General features: G+C 46.0%; 2 protein-coding genes across 2 annotated transcripts in view; one reads left to right on the top strand and one right to left on the bottom strand.

The window, feature by feature from the left end:
• Window positions 1-321: 321 nt before the first annotated feature.
• Window positions 322-6,759, bottom strand: rpl24 (ribosomal protein L24). The gene is made up of 6 exons (XM_081360608.1): window positions 6,146-6,759; window positions 5,945-6,020; window positions 5,469-5,579; window positions 2,905-3,041; window positions 706-769; window positions 322-451 (listed from the first exon to the last, which is right to left on the bottom strand). Exons 1-6 carry the CDS (start codon window positions 6,148-6,150, stop codon window positions 371-373), a joined length of 474 nt encoding a protein of 157 aa, XP_081216734.1. The 5' UTR covers window positions 6,151-6,759; the 3' UTR covers window positions 322-370.
• Window positions 6,356-10,519, top strand: part of cep97 (centrosomal protein 97) — a 24,171-nt gene continuing 20,007 nt past the window's right edge. The window contains exons 1-5 of the mRNA XM_081360607.1: window positions 6,356-6,427; window positions 6,711-6,853; window positions 7,078-7,236; window positions 7,361-7,462; window positions 7,605-7,718. Coding sequence (XP_081216733.1) covers window positions 6,370-6,427; window positions 6,711-6,853; window positions 7,078-7,236; window positions 7,361-7,462; window positions 7,605-7,718 — 576 coding nt within the window. The 5' untranslated portion in view covers window positions 6,356-6,369. The remainder of the gene's footprint in view (window positions 6,428-6,710; window positions 6,854-7,077; window positions 7,237-7,360; window positions 7,463-7,604; window positions 7,719-10,519) is intronic.

Genomic DNA, 10,519 nt, shown 5'->3' with positions numbered 1-10,519 from the left:
CAGAACGGGTTCGACCAGGCGCACTGACCAGACTGGGCAAGACTGATGGAAGAGTTACAACTCAAGATGTGTTTATCAAAAACCAACCTCACATTTAATGCTTGATGTCCTTGAGCTGTACAAGAACACACACACACACACACACTGTAAGTCTAAGACTGAAACATGTTACTAATATGACACGCTCTGCAAAATATAATTAAAGAAACAAACTTGCAGCAAAAATGAGCATCAGTTTTAATTTTTAAAACCAACAAACTATCAGTAGCATTATGTGGAGTTTATGTCAGTATCACTGAAATCAATCCAAGGAGACTCAAGTTGATGGCGAAACCTTTATTAACACACACACAAACAGTGAAGCACGAGTTTAGCGCTTGCCACCGACGCGAGGAGCGTTGACCTTCATGGGCTTGGCGATCTTCTGCTTCGGCGCGTTCTTGGCCGGGGCCTGAACACAAGACAACACGTCACACACTACAAGCAGAGGACTCAGTCGTCACTGTAGATGGTAATTAAGTGTAGGACTGTAAATGACACTGAGCACCCACTCAGAGAGCGCTAGGTGTAGACACAGCCCTTCTGCTCTATGCCACCTCACGACACAGACGCGACAGAATCAGTCACACTGCAACGCCTCAAGGGGCAAAACATGATCACATGACCAGGGGTCTCTAGCTGAAGAATGGAGGATGAAGATCTCACCTTGGTGCTCTGAGCCGACGGCTTCTTCGTCGCTTGCTTCGCCTTCTTGGCCTCTTTAGCCGCCCTGAAACATCAGATCGAGATCACAGTGAGACGAGACACTAGATCGAGATCACAGTGAGACGAGACACTAGATCGAGATCACAGTGAGACGAGACATCAGATCGAGATCACAGTGAGACGAGACGACAGATCGAGATCACAGTGAGATGAGACGACAGATCGAGATCACAGTGAGATGAGACGACAGATCGAGATCACAGTGAGACGAGACACTAGATCGAGATCACAGTGAGACGAGACATCAGATCGAGATCACAGTGAGACGAGACACTAGATCGAGATCACAGTGAGACGAGACATCAGATCGAGATCACAGTGAGACGAGACACTAGATCGAGATCACAGTGAGACGAGACACTAGATCGAGATCACAGTGAGACGAGACATCAGATCGAGATCACAGTGAGACGAGACGACAGATCGAGATCACAGTGAGACGAGACGACAGATCGAGATCACAGTGAGACGAGACATCAGATCGAGATCACAGTGAGACGAGACGACAGATCGAGATCACAGTGAGACGAGACGACAGATCGAGATCACAGTGAGACGAGACATCAGATCGAGATCACAGTGAGACGAGACATCAGATCGAGATCACAGTGAGACGAGACGACAGATCGAGATCACAGTGAGACGAGACGACAGATCGAGATCACAGTGAGACGAGACATCAGATCGAGATCACAGTGAGACGAGACGACAGATCGAGATCACAGTGAGACGAGACATCAGATCGAGATCACAGTGAGACGAGACGACAGATCGAGATCACAGTGAGATGAGACGACAGATCGAGATCACAGTGAGATGAGACGACAGATCGAGATCACAGTGAGACGAGACACTAGATCGAGATCACAGTGAGACGAGACATCAGATCGAGATCACAGTGAGACGAGGAACACTCAGCTTAGCTCTCAGTCACAGCCGTGTGAGAAAGAGCTCAGCTTATAGACTATACACACACTTACTGTCCTCTGTTCACTTCCACATGCCTGTGTGCGAGCCAGTTCAGGACTATCTGTTCACACTGGACTCTAATACTGGTAATGTGAATCAGCAGTGATACCCAGAGAACCAGATCCGAGCAGTTGATCTGGATTGAGCCCTAAAGCTTCGAGATCTAAAGTCTAGAGTCTGAAACACTAGCAGTCACTAACAGGCTCATGCAGAGCCACACAATGAAGCGATGTCCGAGTCCGTCACCACAAAACCAACTTGCAACAAATCATATTTAAATCATCTTCAGGGTAAATTTGAAGCATTTAATTGCAACAAAGGCTCAGCCGTTACACCGGCTGCATCATCGCCCTCGCATCGCTTTCATCTTTTTAAATCCTTTTATCTGCATACGAAGAACAAACCACAGGCTGCACCCACACTCACTGAAGCGCTGGCGCGCGTTTCTGACTGCTAAACATGTCGGATCTGCACCGGACGAGCAGCGCCACGTCTTTAAGATTCGAACACACTATTCTGTACGAGTGTACACACACCGGCGGCGCCGTTCGGCCCTGTCCGCGGCGCCCAGCTACGGCTCAGGACCGTGTTCATAATCCTGCCGCCACACAGAGCGCCATTTACATCGTTTTATATTAAATTTACATTATATTTGTCTCTAATCATCGTAAATGATTTCACCCTGTGCTGCAATATACATTTAGCTTTACACTCATTCACAGAAATCAGCTGCGTGGATGAAACCGGCTGATGTTGTCGGATTTACAGGAGATATTCTCAATTCATTCAGTTAGCGGACGCTCTGAGGTAAAGCGTTCAGACCACAGACTCAGCAACGATTGTATTCAATTGTACAGTGCAATCATAACATAGTACAGACATTCTCAGAATATTGCATGGGCTCGCCCCTCCACCACCAAATCCCATCATTCAAGCAACTGGCGTCCCCGAATTGCCACCAAGTCGAAAGCAAAATGCGTTGTCATAGCGATTAACCGGTCACATCCCTAATCCCAACACACCTCAAGCTCTTCTGGACTACAACATTTATTTGAACATTAGTTTTGACCGGTCAACATACAGTAAGAGCAATGACTGTGCTGAACTGCAGTCAGACCAGTTTAGTTCAATCCTAGATCATGAGTGTGTGTGAAGCGTGAGGGTCGTCACCTGATCGCTTGCTCTCGCTGAGCTTTACGCACTTCAGGCTTCTGGTTCCTCTTGGCCAGGATCTCAGCCAGAGACGCACCGGTGATCGCCCGCTGGAACTTCACCGCGCGCCGCGTGCGCTTCTTAGACACCTCTTCCTGTCGGGGCAAACACACACACGTGAACATTAGACACCTCCTGTCGGGGCAAACACACACACACGTGAACAGACACCTCTTCCTGATGGGGCACACACACACACACACACACACACACACACACACAAACACGAACATGTGAACATTCAAGCTTCATTTCCAGAACGTAGGCTCACTATTGGCCGACGCTGACAAACCTGAGGTGGGTCAAATGAAAAACAACACTACGTTTTCTATTAAATCGAGTCAGGAATCTGGGTGTGTGACGAGAGCCAGACCCTGCTGATAGTGTGTGAGGTGTGCTGTATAAATAAACCTGCCTAAGCCAACAGCGTAGGAGAACGACATGGAGAAGAGATCGTTTAATTAAGTCGTTATTTTAGTTTTTTTTGCGCACAAAAGTATTCTCGTCGCTTTATAACATTAAAGGGTTAGTTCACCCAAAAATGAAGATTCTGTCAGTAATCACTCTCCCTCATGTCGTCCTAACCCCGTAAGACATTCGTTCATCTTCAGAACGTAGATTAGGATATATTTGATACTAATACATTAAAACAAATTTTTCTCAATGTTATAATTTTAACAGTAAGCCTGCTGTGGGCTTAAAGGGCTCTTTAACTTTCATTTGAATAAAAGATAAATGAATGTTTTATGCCTTCATTTGATTACCAGAAAATTGAGTACACAAAAAAAAAAAAAAAAAAAGTCATAAGGCCGTGTTATTATACACAACTTAATAAACTAAAGCCCTATTCACACTGGGTTAGTATAATCTGGGGACCTCGTGTGATTTAGAAATCACCCCCCCACATCTGGATATGGTGTGGCGCATTGGCACGGGATCAGCGAAGCCTGAGGGTTTACTGACGTATCTCCCGGATAGACATGTGCCGGTATTCGGTAATGCGATAAATCGCGGTAATGAATATGCACAATATTGTTATCGCGGGCACTTCAAAATACCGTGAAATATAATAGATCCGAATTTAGATTTTAAGAACGGGCATTATAGCTTATTTTCCATCAACTGCTTAAACACTGCGTATATGCTGCGCGAAACACGTGCGCACTCTGATGTAAACAATCGCCACGTGTGTAAGCATGCGGCCGGAGCGCACTTCTAGTCTAGTGGAGAAGCAGCGGTGGAAGGAGGAACGCCGCCGCCGATCTCTCCGGATCCATCCCGCTTCTAAAAGCAGAGCTGCCAACTCGACGCATTCACCGCGAGACTCTTCACACGCTCACGCCACACATCGCGGAGCAGAGAGGACACGGAGAGCGTCAAACAAGACAGAGCAGGGTACTCTGATAGGAAACAGGAGAACAATTGTGTCACAGAACGTTACATTTAAACCATTTAATGACCAGCAGCATGGGTTAGGGTTAGATGACTAAAACTAATAGATAAAGAGTGTTCTGATGAATATGTGCACTGCTCTCTTTTACATATTTATTATATTTCTTACTTGTGTCATTACATAATTGTTATAATAATGAAAACCACATTATATTAATACCAGCTGATAGGGCTCTATATGTTTACAGCATTATGTGAGATCTTTTTTTCATGAGAAGAAACTAATATGTGGGCTATCTACTGTAGCCTTCCTAATATTTATCCAAAATTAGTCAATATTGAATCAAGATTTAAATCAAATCCCAAGTATTGATTTGAAATTGTTACATTTGTGTTAAGCAATACAAACACTAGCCTGCAGTCATTGTAACATGTTGTCACTAAACTTAATAAAATTCAGTTTAGTTACCAAATGTTTTGACAATCACAATTACACCTTGTGATGCAAGTTTTATTTTAATTTTTTACATCCCCCCCAACCCATCTGTTTCTCATGTGCAATTAAAGTATCGTGATAATACCGTACCCCGTGATAAAAGATCACTCAATTAATCGCAGCATGAAAATGTGACACCGGCACAGACCCACTCCCGGATATGGGCCGGCTGTGGCTTGGAAGTGTCTCGCTGTTATTATTATAGGGTTAGGGTTAGTATGATCATAAACAGAGGAATGCTCCTCGCCGCACGCTGATACACACTCATCTCCATCTAATCATTCTGTGTGTGCGCTCTTCTGATGATGTTCAGCTTTCTCTTTCTGCTAATTGTATAGTTGTATGGAGTATAGCGATATGACCCAGCACACAAAATACTATCTAAACACTCCCACGCCGCCTTTATTCTTCACCAAAGATGGATTCAAATTAAAATAAGGTTTGAAATAATTATTTTTAATTACATTTGTGCTCATAAAACTAGCATCTACTAAAGGATCGTTCAGACACCTGTATCTAAGTCATGTTATCAGAATCAAAGTTTCTAAGGATACCCAGCCCTGGGTCCAGTTACACAGCTAAACGCGACACTGGGTTCTGTGGCTCTACGGAGAGCTGGAGGGGTCACACTCACAGACTGGCCCTTCTTGTGTTTGCGCCGGTACAGAACGGTCCAGTTGATCTGTCTGGGGTTCCTCTTGGACAGGAACGCAGACTCGCATTTAGCATTCAGGAACTGGAAAACCTGCGGGAAAGAGTTTCACAGGAGCATGACATCACTAATACTGACGTCACACAGTACTGAGTTCACAGACCAAAACTACTGATAGCAGACGATATTCCCACAGCATTAGGAAACATTTAGTCCTGAAGCCTGTAAAAAACAGCTTTCTCTCTCTCTCACACACACACACACACACACACACACACAGTGTTCACAGTTACTACCCGATCATTAGCTCTGAAGCTAGCTAACCGGCCAGTGTTAGTCTGAATAAACAAACTGCAGACTGCCGTACTTACATGCACACATGTTCACATCACAGAATGCTAAAATCACTCATCGATCAACACTGAATAAAACCAAATTCTCGTAGTTTGTGCTTTTACCTTTCCATCGATCCTGGCGTAGCGCCGGCCATGACCGGGATAGATTTTATATCCACTAAAACTGCACAGCTCGACCCTGCAAATCAGAAATAAGAGTTATTACAGATTAATCATATTTACTATTAACTTATGAATCATTTTATATGCGATTTTACACGATAACCTTTAAGATGTTAAAGGATTAACACAGACTGTACTCACTTCATGGCGGCGTTTCAGATAGGGAAGAGGAAAAGGAATTGTGGGTAAGCGGTTTATAAAGGAGCTTATTTCACAAATGTAAACAATTTTTTCAAAGTAAACATTTATTTGGAATACAAATACAACCAGCTACCCTATAAAAATACTTAAAATTATTATTATTTCCAGATTCGTTTATCCAATCAAATAGAGTATCGGTTGCCTGGCTGACTCAAGCGGGAAGTATGGCGGCGAGTGACGAGGAGATCCGCGGTCCGCGGGAGCAAATGGCTAATTACCAAGGTATGCGAAATTAAAAAAGATTAATCGGCACTGTTGATTAGATGGATATTATATTGTACTTCCACTGTACATGCGGTACATGTTTAACATGCAGCGTGTGGCGCTCGTGATGAACTTGACGTCTGACCAGGTTTTGTCATAATGTGCAGAAATCTGAAATCTGCTGTTTTACACTGACAGGATTTCATCCACACATCTTATGTTAATTACAATTATTACTTTACATTGAAACTGTGTTGTTAGAACAGATGGAGCTTCATTGTTTTGTTCTGTTATTGTTAAGGTCCTGGTTTATTAGACCTTTCTAATCAGAACCTCCACAAACTGGATCCGAAGATGTTCAGTGGAGAGTGTCACACTCTTATTCTGGACCAGAACCACATCATCAAGCTGGAGCACCTGGAGCACAGCGAGCTCCTGCAGCAGGTGTGTGTGGGTTACACTGGACCTCCTGTGGGTCAGGTGTGTGTGTGTGTGTGTGTGTGTGTGTGTGTGTGTGTTTGACCTCCTGTGTGTGTGTGTGTGTTTGACCTCCTGTGTGTGTGTGTGTGTGTGTGTGTGTGTGTGTGTGTGTGTGTGTGTGTGTGTGTGTGTGTGTGTGTGTTTGACCTCCTGTGTGTGTGTGTGTGTGTGTGTTCGTGTGTTCACAGCTGTCTGTGGCCTCCAACCGGCTGGTGCGCATGATGGGCGTCTCGAAGCTCAGTCACCTGCGCGTCCTCAGCCTCCCGCACAACAGCATCGGCTACATCGAGGGCCTGAGGGAGCTGCCGCGGCTCCAGTGGCTCAACCTCGCCGGGAACAACATCAAGGTCAGCTAGTTCGTTTTCAGACGAGCATGTAAGTGACTGAAAATGAGTCTGAATCTCCCTGTCCTCGTCAGAATCAGAATCTGTGTGTGTGTATGTGTGTGTGTGTGCGTGTGTGTGTGTGCAGGTCATCGAGCAGCTTCACAGCTGTGCTTCTCTTCAACATCTGGATCTGTCAGACAACAACATCTCTCACATCGGAGACCTCACCCAGCTCTCAGCGCTGAAGGTACGAGCCGTGTGTGTGTGTGTGTGTGTGTACAGTAGTGTGTACAGTAGTGTGTGTGTTTGTGTACAGTAGCGTGTGTGTGTGTGTGTGTGTGTGTGTGTGTGTTCTGCTGAGACTGATGTTTGAGAGCTGTGTGTTTCAGACTCTTCTTCTGCATGGAAACATCATCACGACTTTACGCTGCGTTCCTGCTCACCTTCCCTCGAACCTCACGGTGCTGTCGCTCGCGGAGAACGAGATCCGAGACCTCGCTGAGGTACACACACACACACACACACACACACACACACCTCACGGTGCTGTCGCTCGCGGAGAACGAGATCCGAGACCTCGCTGAGGTACACACACACACACACCTCACGGTGCTGTCGCTCGCGGAGAACGAGATCCGAGACCTCGCTGAGGTACACACACACACACACCTCACGGTGCTGTCGCTCGCGGAGAACGAGATCCGAGACCTCGCTGAGGTACACACACACACACACCTCACGGTGCTGTCGCTCGCGGAGAACGAGATCCGAGACCTCGCTGAGGTACACACACACACACACACACACACACACACACACACACACACACACACACCTCACGGTGCTGTCGCTCGCGGAGAACGAGATCCGAGACCTCGCTGAGGTACACACACACACACACCTCACGGTGCTGTCGCTCGCGGAGAACGAGATCCGAGACCTCGCTGAGGTACACACACACACACACCTCACGGTGCTGTCGCTCGCGGAGAACGAGATCCGAGACCTCGCTGAGGTACACACACACACACACCTCACGGTGCTGTCGCTCGCGGAGAACGAGATCCGAGACCTTGCTGAGGTACACACACACACACACACACACACACACACACACACAAACTAAGCGGCTGCTTAGGGCCCCGCCGCCACTAGGGGGCCCCCTAACTACAGATGGTAGTCGCCGGTGTCGCCGCGGTTTAACAGTCACCCCACCGTGTAAAATCGTTGTCTTCTGAAAAAAAGGGAAACAGTTTGTGCTGTTTTAAAATTTACAAAGCATTCTGACAGTAATAAAGTAGATGTAGAAATCTGGCAAATCTGTAATCTTTACTTTTACTGTTTCAGTGAGTGTGCTTTAATAAGCAGTAAAATAATAGTGGCCAATCATGTTAAAAGAGGTACAGATGAAATGTGTGATGGGCCTTTCACACAGGACGCCGTATGCGCCGCGCAAGGACGTTTTGTTGCTGCGTCGACCATAGCGCAGCGGTGCGCATCATTGGCGTGCTCACGCACACGCCGCGGTCAAAGTTCAAGATAGTTCAGCTTTTGCCGCTGCGCTCTGTGGCGATTACCAGCGCGGCCAATAGAGTCGGGGGATCCAAACAAGCACGGAAATCAAAATGGATGAACGGCTAGTGCTGTGTGTGTCGGACTTTCCTGTACGATACAAGTTTGAGGTCGTATAGGGACATCGTCAGGAAAGCTGTGTCGTGGAGTTGGCATGTCAGGTGTGTAAATCAGGTAGCTTGTTGTAGATATGCAATGTGGGCGATCACCTGGTGATCTGTCTATACGGTATCATAACTGTTATACATAGAACGTATGCACGGGCAGTGTGTGTTAAAAGCCTTTTTTCCTCCTGAACTGTAAAGTAAATTATATTAAGACATCGTATGGTATGAACGATCGTCTCATAGACAGACGGATTTACATTAAAAATAGTTGTGTTTTAACAGTCAGGTAACTTGTAGGTAGGCAATGTGTGTAAGCAGTTTTTTTAATATGTGTCCCCCATGAATGAACTCTACAGCTGTTAGATTACGTGGAGTAGAGGTATAGTTTTCAAATGTGATATTAAAAAAGATAAAATCCTTTCTCAAATTAGAGGATGAGTGTAAAAAGAGATGGAAAAACCTCAGGGACAGGTGTATATAAAGGAGAGAAAGGCTATGAGGGAGAAGAAGAGTGGTGAACAGAAGACCACATGGAGGTATTTCTCCATAATGAGTTTTTTGGAGCCTCATGTGAAAGAGAGGGCCACTTCATCTAATATGACCCCATCCCTAGCAGAGAGATTGACCAGCTGCCAGGTTACCGCATCACCCCTGGCTGCTCAGTCATCAGCACCGGGCGCCCTAACCTTGACCCTTGACCCTTTGCCTGACTGGTGTATCTCCCAGCACCCTGTCTAGCTGAGTCTTCTGAGACTCCGTCCATCTACCTCGGCCCCTCCTGCATCACATGTCCCTGCAGCACCCAGCACCCACGGGCTGCGCCAGCACCCAGCACCCACGGGCTGCGCCAGCACCCAGCACCCAGCACCCAGCACCCACGGGCTGCGCCAGCACCACAGGGATCGACGAGGAACAGCAGAAGGAAGGGGCAGAATGATGAATTCGAGAACCGGCTGATGAATGTTCTCAGTCTGCAGATGAGGAGGAGCTTTGTCTGTTGAGTCTGGCACCACGTCTCAGAAACGTCCCTGACTGTCACCTGGAAAAGGAGTGAAGTTAAAATCGAGTTCCTTAGTTTCTTAGTTTCAGGTTTAATGTTTTGAATAAATGTTATATTCTAAAAGAGCTGAGTTCATTATTCTTGTTTTAATTCAGATTTTGCAGTTTAAAATAAGTGAGTGGCTCTTAAAAGAGCCTTTGTTTTATGTCGATGGGATGCAAAGACGACAGGTGAGCACATCAGCCGTCTGGGTTGGGTTGCCAGGGCACTTCACCAGCGGCAGACTCTCGCACAGCTACGGCCTCTTGGGTGGAGTTGGTGCCTACTCTCCCTCCACGTGTAAGTGCAGGGATGGGATGCTCTACTGTGGAAGTTATGAAGGACCACTGTTGCTTTCTTCCAGGACAGGGCCTCAGCACATTCCTCCTTGTAATAAAGTGAGAAGGAAAAACACCATTTATAAATACAGGCTACAGTTGAATATTATTAAACCAAGAATGAAACATTTTAAAATTATATGTGTATGAATGTATGTATAAACAAAAAATATGTATAAAAAAAAATTAGTATTATATGTATAATCTCATATATAAGGTAACATGTCACATCAGTGTCACATGATCCT

The sequence above is a fragment of the Scardinius erythrophthalmus genome, assembly GCF_964197995.2.
Source record: "Scardinius erythrophthalmus genome assembly, chromosome: 3".
NCBI classification, from domain to species: domain Eukaryota; kingdom Metazoa; phylum Chordata; class Actinopteri; order Cypriniformes; family Leuciscidae; genus Scardinius; species Scardinius erythrophthalmus.
Note: the sequence above shows the minus strand (reverse complement) of the source record. Positions and strands in the feature narration are given on the sequence as shown.

Excerpts from the sequence above, each read along its gene's own strand:
- rpl24 (XM_081360608.1), bottom strand. Across the intron at positions 5,580-5,944 it reads ACGCCAGGATCGATGGAAAG|GTTTTCCAGTTCCTGAATGC; the intron begins GTAAAAGCACAA and ends TCTTTCCCGCAG. Across the intron at positions 770-2,904 it reads CAGCGAGAGCAAGCGATCAG|GGCGGCTAAAGAGGCCAAGA; the intron begins GTGACGACCCTC and ends CTGATGTTTCAG.